Genomic DNA, 13657 nt, shown 5'->3' with positions numbered 1-13657 from the left:
TCCGGTCTATGTTTGAAAAGGTTTTATATTGTTCGTTATTTTAATACAACTAAAGAGTTTGTATAGGTTTTATGCAATTGATGTACGGTATTTTATTTGTAATTTACTTACTCTATGATCTGTATATCTGTATGTATATGTTTCTTGGAGTCACAATATTTATTTAGTTTTTGTTAATGTTTTATACACCAATTTCCCTAAAATTCCTTTTTTTATTGCATTTTAGTTACGTCTACTAAAGTGAATAATAAATTAAATATAACATTTTATAGATGGCGTTAGCTGTTGCTGCACCTAACCCCATCTCCAATGTTTTGGAACTGGACCTCTCGCCCGAAGAAGCCCAAAAGTACCTCAACAGCCCGCCCTTCACAGAACCTCTGCTGGCAACTAGAACTGCCGTCTTGCCATTGGTAAGTCAACTTGTCTTATTATTAGATGTTTTGAATGTTGACTTTGTCGTTTTTAATATGTACGATTTTTATTTTTGTGTTACCCGCACATTAGCTATTGGCTAGAGCGCCGACACGGTTAGTCGGAGACGCGGGTTTGATCCCCGCTGGAGCGGTCAATTTTTGATATGATATTCAAAAATGTGGTCGTTTTTATGTGAGCGTGAAACTTGTAAATGCGTAAACAATAAATGCAAGTGTTAAGTCTAGTAAGTTTTTTATTATGATGATGAATGTTAAATAAGCCTATTTACTAAGCATGTCACTTACATAAGTATTAACTATATCTAAAGAATATCGATCTCATCGAAATATTCTTCTTGATATCTTATTTGTGTACATTGTGAAAGTAATAGTGCCAATGCAAATTCAAATTCTTAATAATTTTATTGGAACGAAGTTCCTTACGGAAAGGTTGACATTTGGCTGGGCGACCGAACTGAAAAAAATGTGATACTAAAACCGTAAGAAAAATATATAACGGAAGTGACGTAATATCAGTCACACGACTGTATAATATGACGTTTGTAAAACGAAAATCTTACTAGTAAACTTTTTAAAATTATTTATGTAATTTTATACTGTCGACAAAAATAAATAAAACCATATGTTTTTTTTTATTTCACTTAATAGTTTGAATTATTATTATTTTGTTTAATTTATTTTATTTTACGGTATTTGCTATTTTCTAAAACAATAAATTTCCTAAATACTTTTATGTACTTAATTAAAAATCAATCAACAAAATTTAAAAAAAGTCAAGAACTAGAAAATATATATAAAATTCAGCATTTTTTTTTCAAATTGTGTTGCTTCTGTACTATTCGAAGGAACTTCGTTCCTACCTGGTGTCCCATGACACCACATAATTTTATTATTAATTTTTATATGCCTCTAACCCTAAAAATATTTTATTGTGTCATTTTCTTCGACATAAAAAAATTTCATTAATTAGTGTTGAGAGAGAAAGAGAATAAAATGGGAGGTTATTTATATATATTAAAAATAAGTAGGGGCCTAGAACTGATCCCTTGAGAACGCTCCCGTACTAAATAATTTCATTTTGTTTTAATTCAGGTGAAATACAACGACCCGAGGTTTCGTACGGCCGAGGCCGGCCCCACTCTCGGTCACTACTGGAAGAACGGCCATGAAATTGAAAACCCCGAGGATTATGTTGACGAGGTGAACAAATATATAATTGTGTCTACATATAATTTATTGCACTTAAAACTATACAGAAATATGACGTACAAGGTTGATGGCATTGTAAAGCATCATTTAAATCCTGTGACTTTGTTGTAAAATAACTATTTTTTATTTTATTTTATTTTTATCGGGAAACAAACAAAATCAATAGTACATTTATACACAACATACCACTGGGACATTTTTCAAACAAGTTTCCACTAATAATTATAACAATAATACATTAGCAAAATAATTTGGAGAGAAATAACAAAAATTTTAGGTATTTTAAAAATATAAAAGATAGAAAACAAATACACCATACTATTAATAATTTCCATTAGCTAATTCAAAATTTACAAAAAAAAAAAAAATTACAAAAAAGCTCAGCATGTAAATAAAAAGGACAGAAAAAAAATTATAATATTTCCGTCAGCTTCTGTCCTCCCTTATAAATACTTATTGAGCAGCCAAAAGGGTCAATGTTTTGTAAGTGTTGATTATAAAAGTTGCATGAACGATGTATGAAGGTGTGTTTTTTGTAATTTCGTTTAACAAGAGGAGTATAGAACAAGTTTCTGTGTCACGAATGTACTCGGGGGCAGCTAAAATTAATGTGACGAAGTAGAAATGGGCTGTCTATTTGGCCGTTAAAAATCTTATATAGAAATAATTGGTCTTACTTTCTCGGTCTCAGTCTTTAATTTTGTCATCCCTCGCTTTAAAAGATGAGAGATGAGATTTTAAAATGTTCAGCCATATCTTAACAAGGGTACCTATAATTTTTAATGTTTAAATTCTTACCATAAATAATAAACATATGTTGGGTTTCCTTTAAAAATTGTTAAAAGTCTACTAAAAGTGTATTAAATTCATAAGGTTGTATTTTAAATAAACTATCAATTTGTGATTTTAGTAATTTTTAAAGTAGGGTATTTGAAAAAAAAAAGAGATCTTAATGGTCTACTTAAAATATATTCATTTTATAATTCTATTAGATTGTTTTAGATATCTAAGTGTTAAATTTAGTTAAAATTAAGTTGATAGTAATACTATATAATTAAATGTATTTGAATATGTTATTTGGTAATTCAATGTAATTTAGACAATCAATTGACTTTGTTCATATTATATAAATACGTGTTAAGAGAGAAGTGGCGCATTCTTAGTATCTGTTTGGTTGTGTGAAGTTGTGAAAATAAATTAGTGAACACCTACGAAGCAGTTTTATTACATCTCAGAAGTGGGATCCTGGCTATAGTGGTGTAAGTATTTTTCTTGCATTTAAAATTACATGTAATAAGCATAGCTTTCGTATTAGTACTCGGACGTTATTATGTTAATGCGATAATAGTGATAATTATTATTATAATCTATGATGATTATTATTTTATTTATTATTTACTTTTATCTGATAATGTAAATATATATTGTATACATTTTAAATTTGATTCACATATTGAAAGTATTTTCGTACACTAACAGTGAGATAACATTTACTGACGGTTGGCTCGGGGCTACTCTCCGGTAATCGTAGTTTATGTTACTTACAAATTTTAATTGTAAACGTAATACTCTTATTGCTATAATGTCATGCAGCATAAACTTATTTGCTTTAACACTTGGTCAAGGCAACTCCTTGGCAGTGTTGGTGTAATGAGAAAGTGACTGTATTTTGGGGGAACTGCTGAACATGTCAATATAAGGTCAGGGCACTCCCTGATAATATTGCATGTTTATGTAGCGTCTTAACATTGGCATTTGATTTTGTCTGGGGCTACTCTCCAGAAATTGAAGTCAGTGTTAAGTAGCGTTGGTTCCTCAAAATGCTCTCTTTTATTGCATGACTACTATAATTACAAATAGCAATGTAATTTTTTTTTCTCTCAATTTTAGTTATCTATTTATTATTGAATTTATTATTATTGACTTTTAGTTATGTATGATTATTAATATTTTCTTGACTTACCTTCGACTTTTTTTATATATAAATTTGAGTAATGATCTTTTATAAATGAATTTTATTGATAATAAGTAGGATTTTTACTTTTAAATTTTATGTAAAGTAATTTTAATCATACGTGCTACATGATATTAATATATTGTGGAACGTTGAGTACTCCGTAAAGGGATACATACTAGATATTCAATATAACTTTTTATATGTGTGGATGTAAATTAATCACGTGAGATGTCCATGCGACGAATTTACTTGAACAAAACACTAAAATACATTTTTTTTCTCGAGTTTCAGATGTCGAGTACTAGTAGACGAGGGCGAAAGGATGACCAGATGTTTGAGCCGCAAACACTCGAGGCAGAAATAAATGAAACAAGGTCTGCACGAAGTGAACATGCTGGTCGTCGCTCACGAAGTCGAAGTCCAATAATAAGGAGCCGAAGAATACAAGCCTCACTAAGTCCAGAGATATGGGCCGAGAACAATAGGGAGCGTGGGATATCCAGAGAACGTTCATTAGAACGTCGGTTGCGAAGAAGGAACTACGAACAAAATGGCGGCTGTGGTTTGCGGCGGCAATCCGGATTCCATGAGCAGCGTGGTCAGGACACACAGAATATACCAGACTACGATCAACAAAAATTAACATCAAAGAGCCCATCTTTTACTATTCAGGATGTGATTCAGATAGTTAATAGTTTAAAGGCAAAAGAGATGCAGCCATCAACACAAACTACTACTAATAACAACAAAAGTGTAGATCATCAAAATATTTTACCAAATTTTAACCCTTCAACTAAAAATCAGCGCATCGATATTTGGTTACGTAAAGTTAACGAATGTGCTTGTGTTTATGGCTGGGACGAAAGAACCACCACACATTTTGCTATGCAAAAGTTACAAGGATTGGCTAAAACTTGGTACGAGGGGCTAAATTCAATACTATTCACATGGCAAGAATGGCAAGATAAGTTGTTAGCGGCTTTTCCCTGTGAACAGAATTACGGTCAAATTTTGGAAGACATGCTCAAGAGAAAAAGTAAGTTCAACGAACCTATAGAAGTGTACTACTATGAAAAGTTATCACTTTTGAATCAATGCGATATCAGTGGAAAACGTGCCGTGGATTGCATTATTCATGGAATTAGTGACAGAATGCTTAAATCTAGTGCTTTGGCATTGCGGTGCTCTTATCCAGAACAACTCTTACAATACCTAATGAGTAATAAAGATATGGGTAATCTTTCTGAACGATCCTCCTATAGGAATAGACAATTTGTCGAGACTAAAAGATTTGATTCAAAGTACGCTGTTATATCCAACCCGAATCTAATATTCTGCTTTAATTGTAAGGAAAAGGGTCATCCCTACTTGCAGTGTCCTAAGCCTTTAATAAGATGCAATCGTTGTAATAAGATCGGACATAAAACGCAAAGTTGTTTAATGAATACAGACAAGAGACCATTAGGAAACGAAATACCTAGTACGATGTGTATCACTGATTCAAGACCTAATTCGAAATTTGTAAAAAGTGTGACAGTAAATGGAAACCTATTAGATGCATTTATAGATTTTGGCAGCGAAGTATCATTAATTAAGAAAACTGTGGCATTACAGTTAGGAGTCGAAATCAACAAAGCTATATCTTTTATAAGGGGTTTTGGGAATGAGTTAGTACAATCCGCAGGAAGCGTAGTGTTGGATATTCTAATTGATGATGTAAAAGCCAAGGTAACTTGCAAAGTTGTTGGCGACAACCTATTGGACACGTCTCTTCTAATAGGTCAATCTTTTACAGAACAATGTCATGTTATAGTTTATAAGGACGCAAATCGATTACATTTTTTCAATATTGGAAAGGAATTACCATTTAGCAACACGGACTTAAAGCAAGAAGAGCACATTAAGATAAGGATAGCAAAGGATGTAGAAATATATGGAGAGACGTCTATAAAAGCACTCTGTGAACCAGCAATAAGTGGGGATATAGTATTAAATAGTAAATTATTGGGTAAACCTAATCAGCAGTATATCATTAAAGGTGGAATATACACAGTGACAAAAGGTTTACTGTTTGTGACTGTATTACCATATATGATCCCTTGTTTACTTATGGAGGATGTTTTGATATGTCGTACGGAAAAGGTGGACTTGGTGAATAAAATAATTGAAACTGCCACAACAAGCACGCTAAGTGTACAAAATACCTGGATAAACAAAAATGACATAAAAATTGGTGAAAATGTGACCGAAAATGATAAATTACGGTTAATTCAGATGTTAGATTGTTATAAACAATGTTTTGCTACTTCATTAAAAGAACTTGGCTGTACAAATGTCTGTGAAATGAATATAGAGATAAAGAATAGGCAACCCGTCGTGTACCGACCATACAGATTATCACACCACGAAAGAGAAACTGCGCAGAAAATGATAAACGAAATGTTGGAAGCTGGCATAGTTAGAGAATCTGTATCCGAATGTGCTAGTCCCATGACTTTGGTACGAAAGAAAGATGGCAATTTCAGAATGTGTATTGATTATCGAAAATTGAATTCAATTACTATCAAAGAAAGATACCCGATGCCGATCATAGAGGACGAGATAGCAAAGTTATCTGGACAGGCCTGGTTCATTACTTTGGATTTGACTTCGGGCTACTATCAAATACCTATCAATGAGGAAAGTAAGCATCTAACAGCATTTGTCAGCCCGGATGGACATTACGAGTTTAACAGAATGCCATTCGGTTTGGCAAATGCCCCAGCTGTATTTCAACGTACGATGAACAAAATATTAGGTTCCGCACGTTTTAGTAAGGCGACAGTGTATATCGATGATCTTTTGATATTTGGCAAGAATGCAGAAGAGTGCTTAGACCGACTGGAAGAAATCTTAAAATTGATTGAAAAGGCTAATCTAACGTTAAACTTAACAAAATGTGTTTTCTTACAGAACAAGATCGATTACCTCGGATACGAAATTAGCGGTTCAGGTATTCGTCCAGGAGAAAAGAAAATAAATAGCCTCATAAATTTTCCACGCCCAAATGATGTGCACCACGTACGACAATTTCTTGGACTTGTCAGTTACTTCCGGAAATTTATTCGAAACTTTGCTCAAATTGCTTTCCCTCTTAATAAACTGCTTAAAAAGAATGCTACTTGGGAATGGCAACAGGAACAGGAAAAAGCTTTTGCGAGCTTGAAAGCTAAACTAGTCGAAAGACCTATTCTAGCTTTATACAACCCTAGTGGAGAAACAGAACTACACACGGACGCCAGTAAGATCGGTGTGGGCGGAATACTCTTGCAGAGGTCTACAACAGATAATATTTTCCATCCAGTCGCGTATTACAGTCGACAAACGTCCCCCGAGGAGAAGAATTTTCATTCATATGAACTGGAGACGTTGGCTGTAGTCTGTTGTTTAAGAAAATTTTGAGTTTTTCTGCTAGGGAAAGAATTTAAAATCGTGACCGATTGCTGTGCTTTACGGTCCACCTTTGCAAAGCGTGACTTAATACCACGTATAGCACGATGGTGGTTATCTTTGCAAGAGTATGACTGTTCAATCGAATATAGAGCTGGAGCTAAAATGGCACACGTAGACGCGCCATCAAGGAACCCAGTGAATGATAATGACTTACGAAATATTGATTGTTGTCCTGCTGTTATGACGATCGCTAATGAAGACTGGTTACATACACTTCAACTTGGAGACACGGAACTGTGTAGGATACGAAATATTTTAGCCAGTAAGGAAGATTTTGAAGGACTACAATATATTAAAGATAACTTTTTGATTAAAGATAACAAGCTTTACAGGTATTTAGACGGCGATAGAAACAATATTCGTTGGGTTGTACCAAAGGGTGCAAGATGGCAAATATGCCGCATGAATCATGACGATATTGGACACTTTGGTATAGAGAAAACATTAGAACGAATAAAGAAAAATTACTGGTTCTCAAAGATGACTAAATTTGTTAGAAAGTATGTTAAAGCGTGTATCGAATGCGCATATGCAAAAAACAATAAAAATAATAGAGAAGGTCTACTACATCCTATACCTAAAGTGGAAATTCCATTCCATACACTGCACATTGACCATCTTGGACCCTTTGCTAGGTCCAAAAGAGGGAATTCGTATTTGTTAGTAGTAGTGGATGGATTCACAAAATTTATTTTTATTAAACCAGTTCGAGATACAAAAGCTCGAAACGTTATACGGACATTAGATGATATTTTTTATACTTTTCGGGCACCCGACCGATTAGTTAGTGATAGAGGATCCTGTTTTACATCGCACATTTTTAAAAGATTTTGTCTGGACAAAGGTATTAAACATATTTTAAATTCCGTAGCGAGCCCAAAATCAAATGGTCAGGTAGAACGGTACAACCGTACTATCCTAGATTCTCTGACTGCACAGAATTTGAAATATGATGAAAAGGACTGGGATAATCAGGTTGGTAAAGTTCAGTGGGGACTCAATAACACAATTCAAAAGACGACTTGTAGAACTCCAGCAGAAATCATGTTTGGAACATCCATGAATAGCGAAATCAGTGCAACCCTAAATGAAATTATCGATAACACACGACAAGAAGTTGATTTAAATGAAATAAGGCTTAACGCAAAAGAAAGAATTAATAAGGAACAACAGAAGCAAAAAGAATATTTCGATAAGGGCAGGAAACCAGCCCGATTGTACAAAGAAGGTGATTTGGTTAAAATTGTGAAAACGTCGTTTGAAAATAAGGGTAACAGCAAAAAGCTTCTTCCGTCGCATATTGGCCCCTTTAGAGTAGTTAAAGTTTTAGGACAAGATCGGTATAAGATCGCGTCAATACCAGGTTTTAGTAACACCAAAAACAAACGCGGTTCTGTAGTCGCAGCAGATCGAATGCAGCCATGGATTCACGTGGCTGCTTTAGGTCTAGAAAACGATTAAATTGTATAAGTGACAATTTACGCCAGAAACGGCCTATATGGATGCGAAAAGGAATTGGTGGAGATCTTCACTATGAAGTCATGAGAATTGATTGGTTCATGACATAGTGATAAAGTTCATGAGAAGTAAACGAAGGAATGTTTCACTTACCTGGAAATATGTATAATGTGATGTTAGGATGTGAGAAGTGATTGGTTAGTATCTTTGGTATTCTGGTCATGAGAATTGATTGGTTCATGACTAGCCTACCATATAGTAAAGTCCATGAGAATTGATTGGTTCATGGTTCAGTGAGATTTGAGATTGAGATGTGAGAAGTGATTGGTTCACATCTTAAAAGTCATGAGAAGTGATTGGTTCATGACTCGTTTATTTTATTTATTTTCACGATTTCATTAAATAAAGTGGAACTGTAAATTATATATGGAAGAAGTCTATGAGTTAAATGTAATGTAATGTAGTGAAATTATTATATATGTTTACAAATTTATCTTCTTTTCTTCTTTATCTATATAGCAGTGTTGGGTTAGCACGCGATTCGTGTACGAGGACGCACACGTCGTCAGGATGGTCGAGTGTTGGGTTTCCTTTAAAAATTGTTAAAAGTCTACTAAAAGTGTATTAAATTCATAAGGTTGTATTTTAAATAAACTATCAATTTGTGATTTTAGTAATTTTTAAAGTAGGGTATTTGAAAAAAAAAAGAGATCTTAATGGTCTACTTAAAATATATTCATTTTATAATTCTATTAGATTGTTTTAGATATCTAAGTGTTAAATTTAGTTAAAATTAAGTTGATAGTAATACTATATAATTAAATGTATTTGAATATGTTATTTGGTAATTCAATGTAATTTAGACAATCAATTGACTTTGTTCATATTATATAAATACGTGTTAAGAGAGAAGTGGCGCATTCTTAGTATCTGTTTGGTTGTGTGAAGTTGTGAAAATAAATTAGTGAACACCTACGAAGCAGTTTTATTACACATAATGCATTTTTAATTATAAATTGTGTTTTTAATCACTGCATAGTACAAAACAAAGTCGCTTCCCGCTGTCTGTATTCTTAGATCTTGAAAACTATGTAACGGATTTTATTGCGGTTTTCTTTAGTAAATAGAGTGAATTCAAATAATAATTTGTATGTATAGTAGATGCATAATACGAATATAGTAGAGGAACACTGATAGTTTTAGAGGTTTGTAATTTGATGTCCTAAATGAACACATTGTTTGAGCTTATGTTACTTATTTTATATTTTATATTGTGTCAGCAATGCACCTGTGCGAAGCCGGGGTGGGTCGCTAGTAAGTTATAAAAACAAAGAAATAGTAGAAACTAATATGTGCTCTGAAGAGGCTATGTTCTTGTTGATTACCTTGCATGGATACTTTCGCTTACCCTCCATTATTTATAGAAATTATTTTATAGGTCTACAATGCAAGACAGTTCCACGGTCAAGACGGCTTAGGCGCGTATGCGTATGGCTACGAGACTCCCGAGTCCGCGAAGGTAGAAAACAAAGTACGCTCTGGTGATATCACCGGTTCATACACATACAGAACAGCTGACAATCAACTCATTAAGGTTCGTTATATATCTTTCTTCATATTCTACTTCGCTCCAGCCTGTAATATCCCACTACTGGGCATAGGCTTCTTTCCGCATGTAGGAGAAGGATCAGAGCTTAATCCACCACGCTGCTCCAATGCGGGTTGGCGGATATATTCCCTACTATGAGTAACGATCGCTATCAGGTGTACAAGATAATAACCGAGACCGACGGCTTAACGTGCTCTCCGAGGTACGGTGGGGAGACCCACAAGAACTGCACAAATATCCTTACACTACTTGACACTAATATCCTTATTGCAGTCTGAACATACATATACTCACATATACACACAACCACCCACGCACATACACACGTCTGCGTCAACAGCTATCGGATTACAATAAAAATATTTGTAGACTTAATAGGCAACGAGTGAGGATTGAATTCGTTGCTAAATTCAAATGACGTCTGTGCTAATTCAATTTTTTTTTAATTTCCTTTGTTCATATCTAACGGTTAATATTGACAGGTTCGTTACTGGGCTGACAGCCAGGGTTTCCACCAAGAAGACAACCTCCCTAAAGTCGTCTTGAAGCCCATCGAGGAAGCCGAAGATGTGAGACAGGCGCGACTCGCCCACGAGAAGGCCTGGCAGGAAGCCGCAGCGGCTGCTCGCCAGCAACCCGACCCACAGTAAGTGTAGCATACCATAGAGGATGAAGAATTGTTGTTTTATTTTTAAATAACTAAGGATTTAGTGTTACCGAATGTATTTTTTGACGCCGCGTTGGCGCAACGGTTACAGCCATGGATTGTACCTGTTGCGTTGGCGGTTGCGGGTTCGATCCCCGCACATGACTAACATTTTTATTGGCCATACAGGTGTTTGCCGTGGTCTGGGTGTTTGTGCAGTCCTTGTGGGTCTCCCCACTGTGCCTCGGAGAGCACGTTAAGCCGTCGGTCCCGGTTGTTATCATGTACACCTGATAGCGATCGTTACTCGTAGTAGGGAATATATCCGCCAACCCGCATTGGAGCAGCGTGGTGGATTAAGCTCTGATCCTTCTCCTACATGGAGAAAGAGGCCTATGCCCAGTAGTGGGATATTACAGGCTGAAGCGTAATGTATTTTTTATACAACTAGGTCGGCAAAACAGCGTACGGCTAATCTGATGGTAAGCGATTACCGTAGTTTAGAGACGCTTAGGACATTAAAAGCATCGCAAGCGCATTGCCGACCCTAGCCCGAGCCCAGGAGCTTTGGTCACTTTAATTACCTCGGGAACACAACACTGCTTAAAGCAGTACTATTTAGCTATGATCTTCTGTAAGGTCTCGATACTATTCCACTCGAGCTACTCCAGATTTTGAGCAGGATATATCCTGTTGTGCCCTACCTCAGTTAAATTGACGATACTATCCCAGCAGACTATATAAAGTCACCTATGATTGTATTACCTAAAATGTTCAATGTCATCAAATTACTTGATGTCCACAATAATAACAGTTCAGTTTTTAATAAAGTAGGGTACAGCAGAAAATAACTCTATAATCTGTAGCAGATCGGCTGGGGGAGTACCTCAACCTTACAAAAATCACAGCTATATAATATAGCTCTCAACCAATGTTGTGTTCCTGTAGTGAGTGAAGATAGACAGTCTCTAGGGAGGTTCGGTTGCAATGCTTGTACTGTTGCAGGCGTCTCGGTTATGGTAACCGGATGGTTATGAGTATAGGGTGGGTCGAACGCATGTTTGCCGTCCTAGAAAAAAATATCAAAATGTTATATGTTTTTTATTTCTTTCATGAATTCAATATTAGCATAGGATGAAAAGGTTTTGGAAATAGATAACGAAAGGGGAAAGAAAATTTTAATATAGTACTACTAGCTGACCCCGCAAACGTTGTTTTGCCATATATTTTATTAACCTTCTTAGTCCCCTCCCCTTATAACTTAGGGGAATGAAAAATAGATGTTGGCCGATTCTCAGACCTACCCGATATGCACACAAAATTTCATAATATTTTATTATCCCTCTAACCCCACCCCCCTTAAACTTAGGGGTATGAAAAAAATAGATGTTGTTCGATTCTCAGACCTACCCGATATGCACACAAAATTTCATGAGAATCGGTCAAGCCGTTTCGGAGGAGTTTAACTACAAACACCGCGACACGAGAATTTTATATATTAGATTCCAACCATTTTCAATGATCCCTCGTTATATTTCCAGAGGAGAGTACTACAGACAGTACGACTACCAGCCAGCTGCGTCTGAGCAACAGGATTCAGTAGTCGCTGCCCCAAGTCAGGAGAGCCAAGCTCGTGAAGGCAAAGCCTATTACGGTCAAGATTCTCAATTTTACTTGACCGAAGAACCAGAACCAACGGTGAGTTTGGATCTATTTAATTTCAGGTTTAATTGACCTTCTAAGAACTGGCAGTTTGCGTAGTTAGTTGTTATCCTGGTTTCAACTCCGGGTCACAATTAAAGCAGCCATCTTTGTTCTTTCGACCATTTATAAATATTATATATAATGGTATTAAGAAAATGTGTAAATCAATCGGATGTTACCTAAACACGAGCATTAAATTGTTTACCTTAAGAACAGTTGGCCTTGTGTCTTGAAAAAAATGGGAAAAATGAGTAGCTACTGCTTGAAGTTGAGATCAAAGCTTAAGTTACTATTAAGTATCCTTGTAGACCCATAAACTAGATATGTAAATAAAAGCTATAGCATACTGTAAAATTGTTTAGAAAACAATAGGAATGATAAAAAATCTAACAAAGTTTTTATATAATGATGGCGTATAGAATTTTTAGTTTATAGCTTACTCTTCCTTCCAGGGCCCCCCTCGTGGATTCTTCTACCAGTTCGACTACCCAGTATCCATCATCTCACACAAAAGCGAAGTCCAGGATCAATAATCTACAATCACCTAATACATTAAGACACCACCTCTATTAATCTTCATCGCAGTTGAATATCATTTTTATATGTTAAATAATAACATTTAGAATTACATTTATACAGCCAGTTTAAACTTGTTGATTTTGTTTAACTTCAGAATGTTTACTTTTAGTTAAAATATTTTCAGAACATTTATTTTTACTATCAGCCGGATATTATGTTTGCAATCTCATTTTGAGGGCAATAAATACGATACCATTTCTGGGGTCTAAGTTTCGCTTACGACGTTGCAAATATAGAGTGATTTGAGTTGCCATTTTAGTTAAGTAGGTTAAATTAGCTGTTTGTAATCATTTCATTTACACTTTTACTTATAATATGTTTTGAAGTACTTGAACTTTCTAAACAATGAGTCCGTCTATGTTTCTAATTCCATTTAATCTTTTTGAATTGGTCCTTATTAAAATTTGGCTGGTGTTTAAAAGAGTAACTTCAGTTTAAAGTTCATTTACTTTTATATAATTACATTTATTATCGTAATATACATTGTTTATTATTTTAAGTTAATCTCTTGAACCCAGTCTATGTTAGTTTTTAATCTAAGACTAAATTCCAGTTATCGTGAAATC

General features: G+C 35.0%; 1 protein-coding gene across 1 annotated transcript in view; it reads left to right on the top strand.

Moving 5' to 3' along the window:
- Positions 1-13161, top strand: part of LOC123654431 — a 35179-nt gene extending 22018 nt beyond the window's left edge. The window contains exons 2-7 of the mRNA XM_045590335.1: positions 273-413; positions 1530-1637; positions 9992-10147; positions 10645-10808; positions 12350-12506; positions 12965-13161. Of these exons, the coding sequence (XP_045446291.1) occupies positions 273-413; positions 1530-1637; positions 9992-10147; positions 10645-10808; positions 12350-12506; positions 12965-13045 (807 nt within the window). The 3' untranslated portion in view covers positions 13046-13161. The remainder of the gene's footprint in view (positions 1-272; positions 414-1529; positions 1638-9991; positions 10148-10644; positions 10809-12349; positions 12507-12964) is intronic.
- Positions 13162-13657: the final 496 nt, after the last annotated feature.

Source organism: Melitaea cinxia, chromosome 6 (genome assembly GCF_905220565.1).
Source record: "Melitaea cinxia chromosome 6, ilMelCinx1.1, whole genome shotgun sequence".
NCBI lineage: Eukaryota > Metazoa > Arthropoda > Insecta > Lepidoptera > Nymphalidae > Melitaea > Melitaea cinxia.
This window is presented reverse-complemented; position numbering and strand designations above follow the sequence as displayed.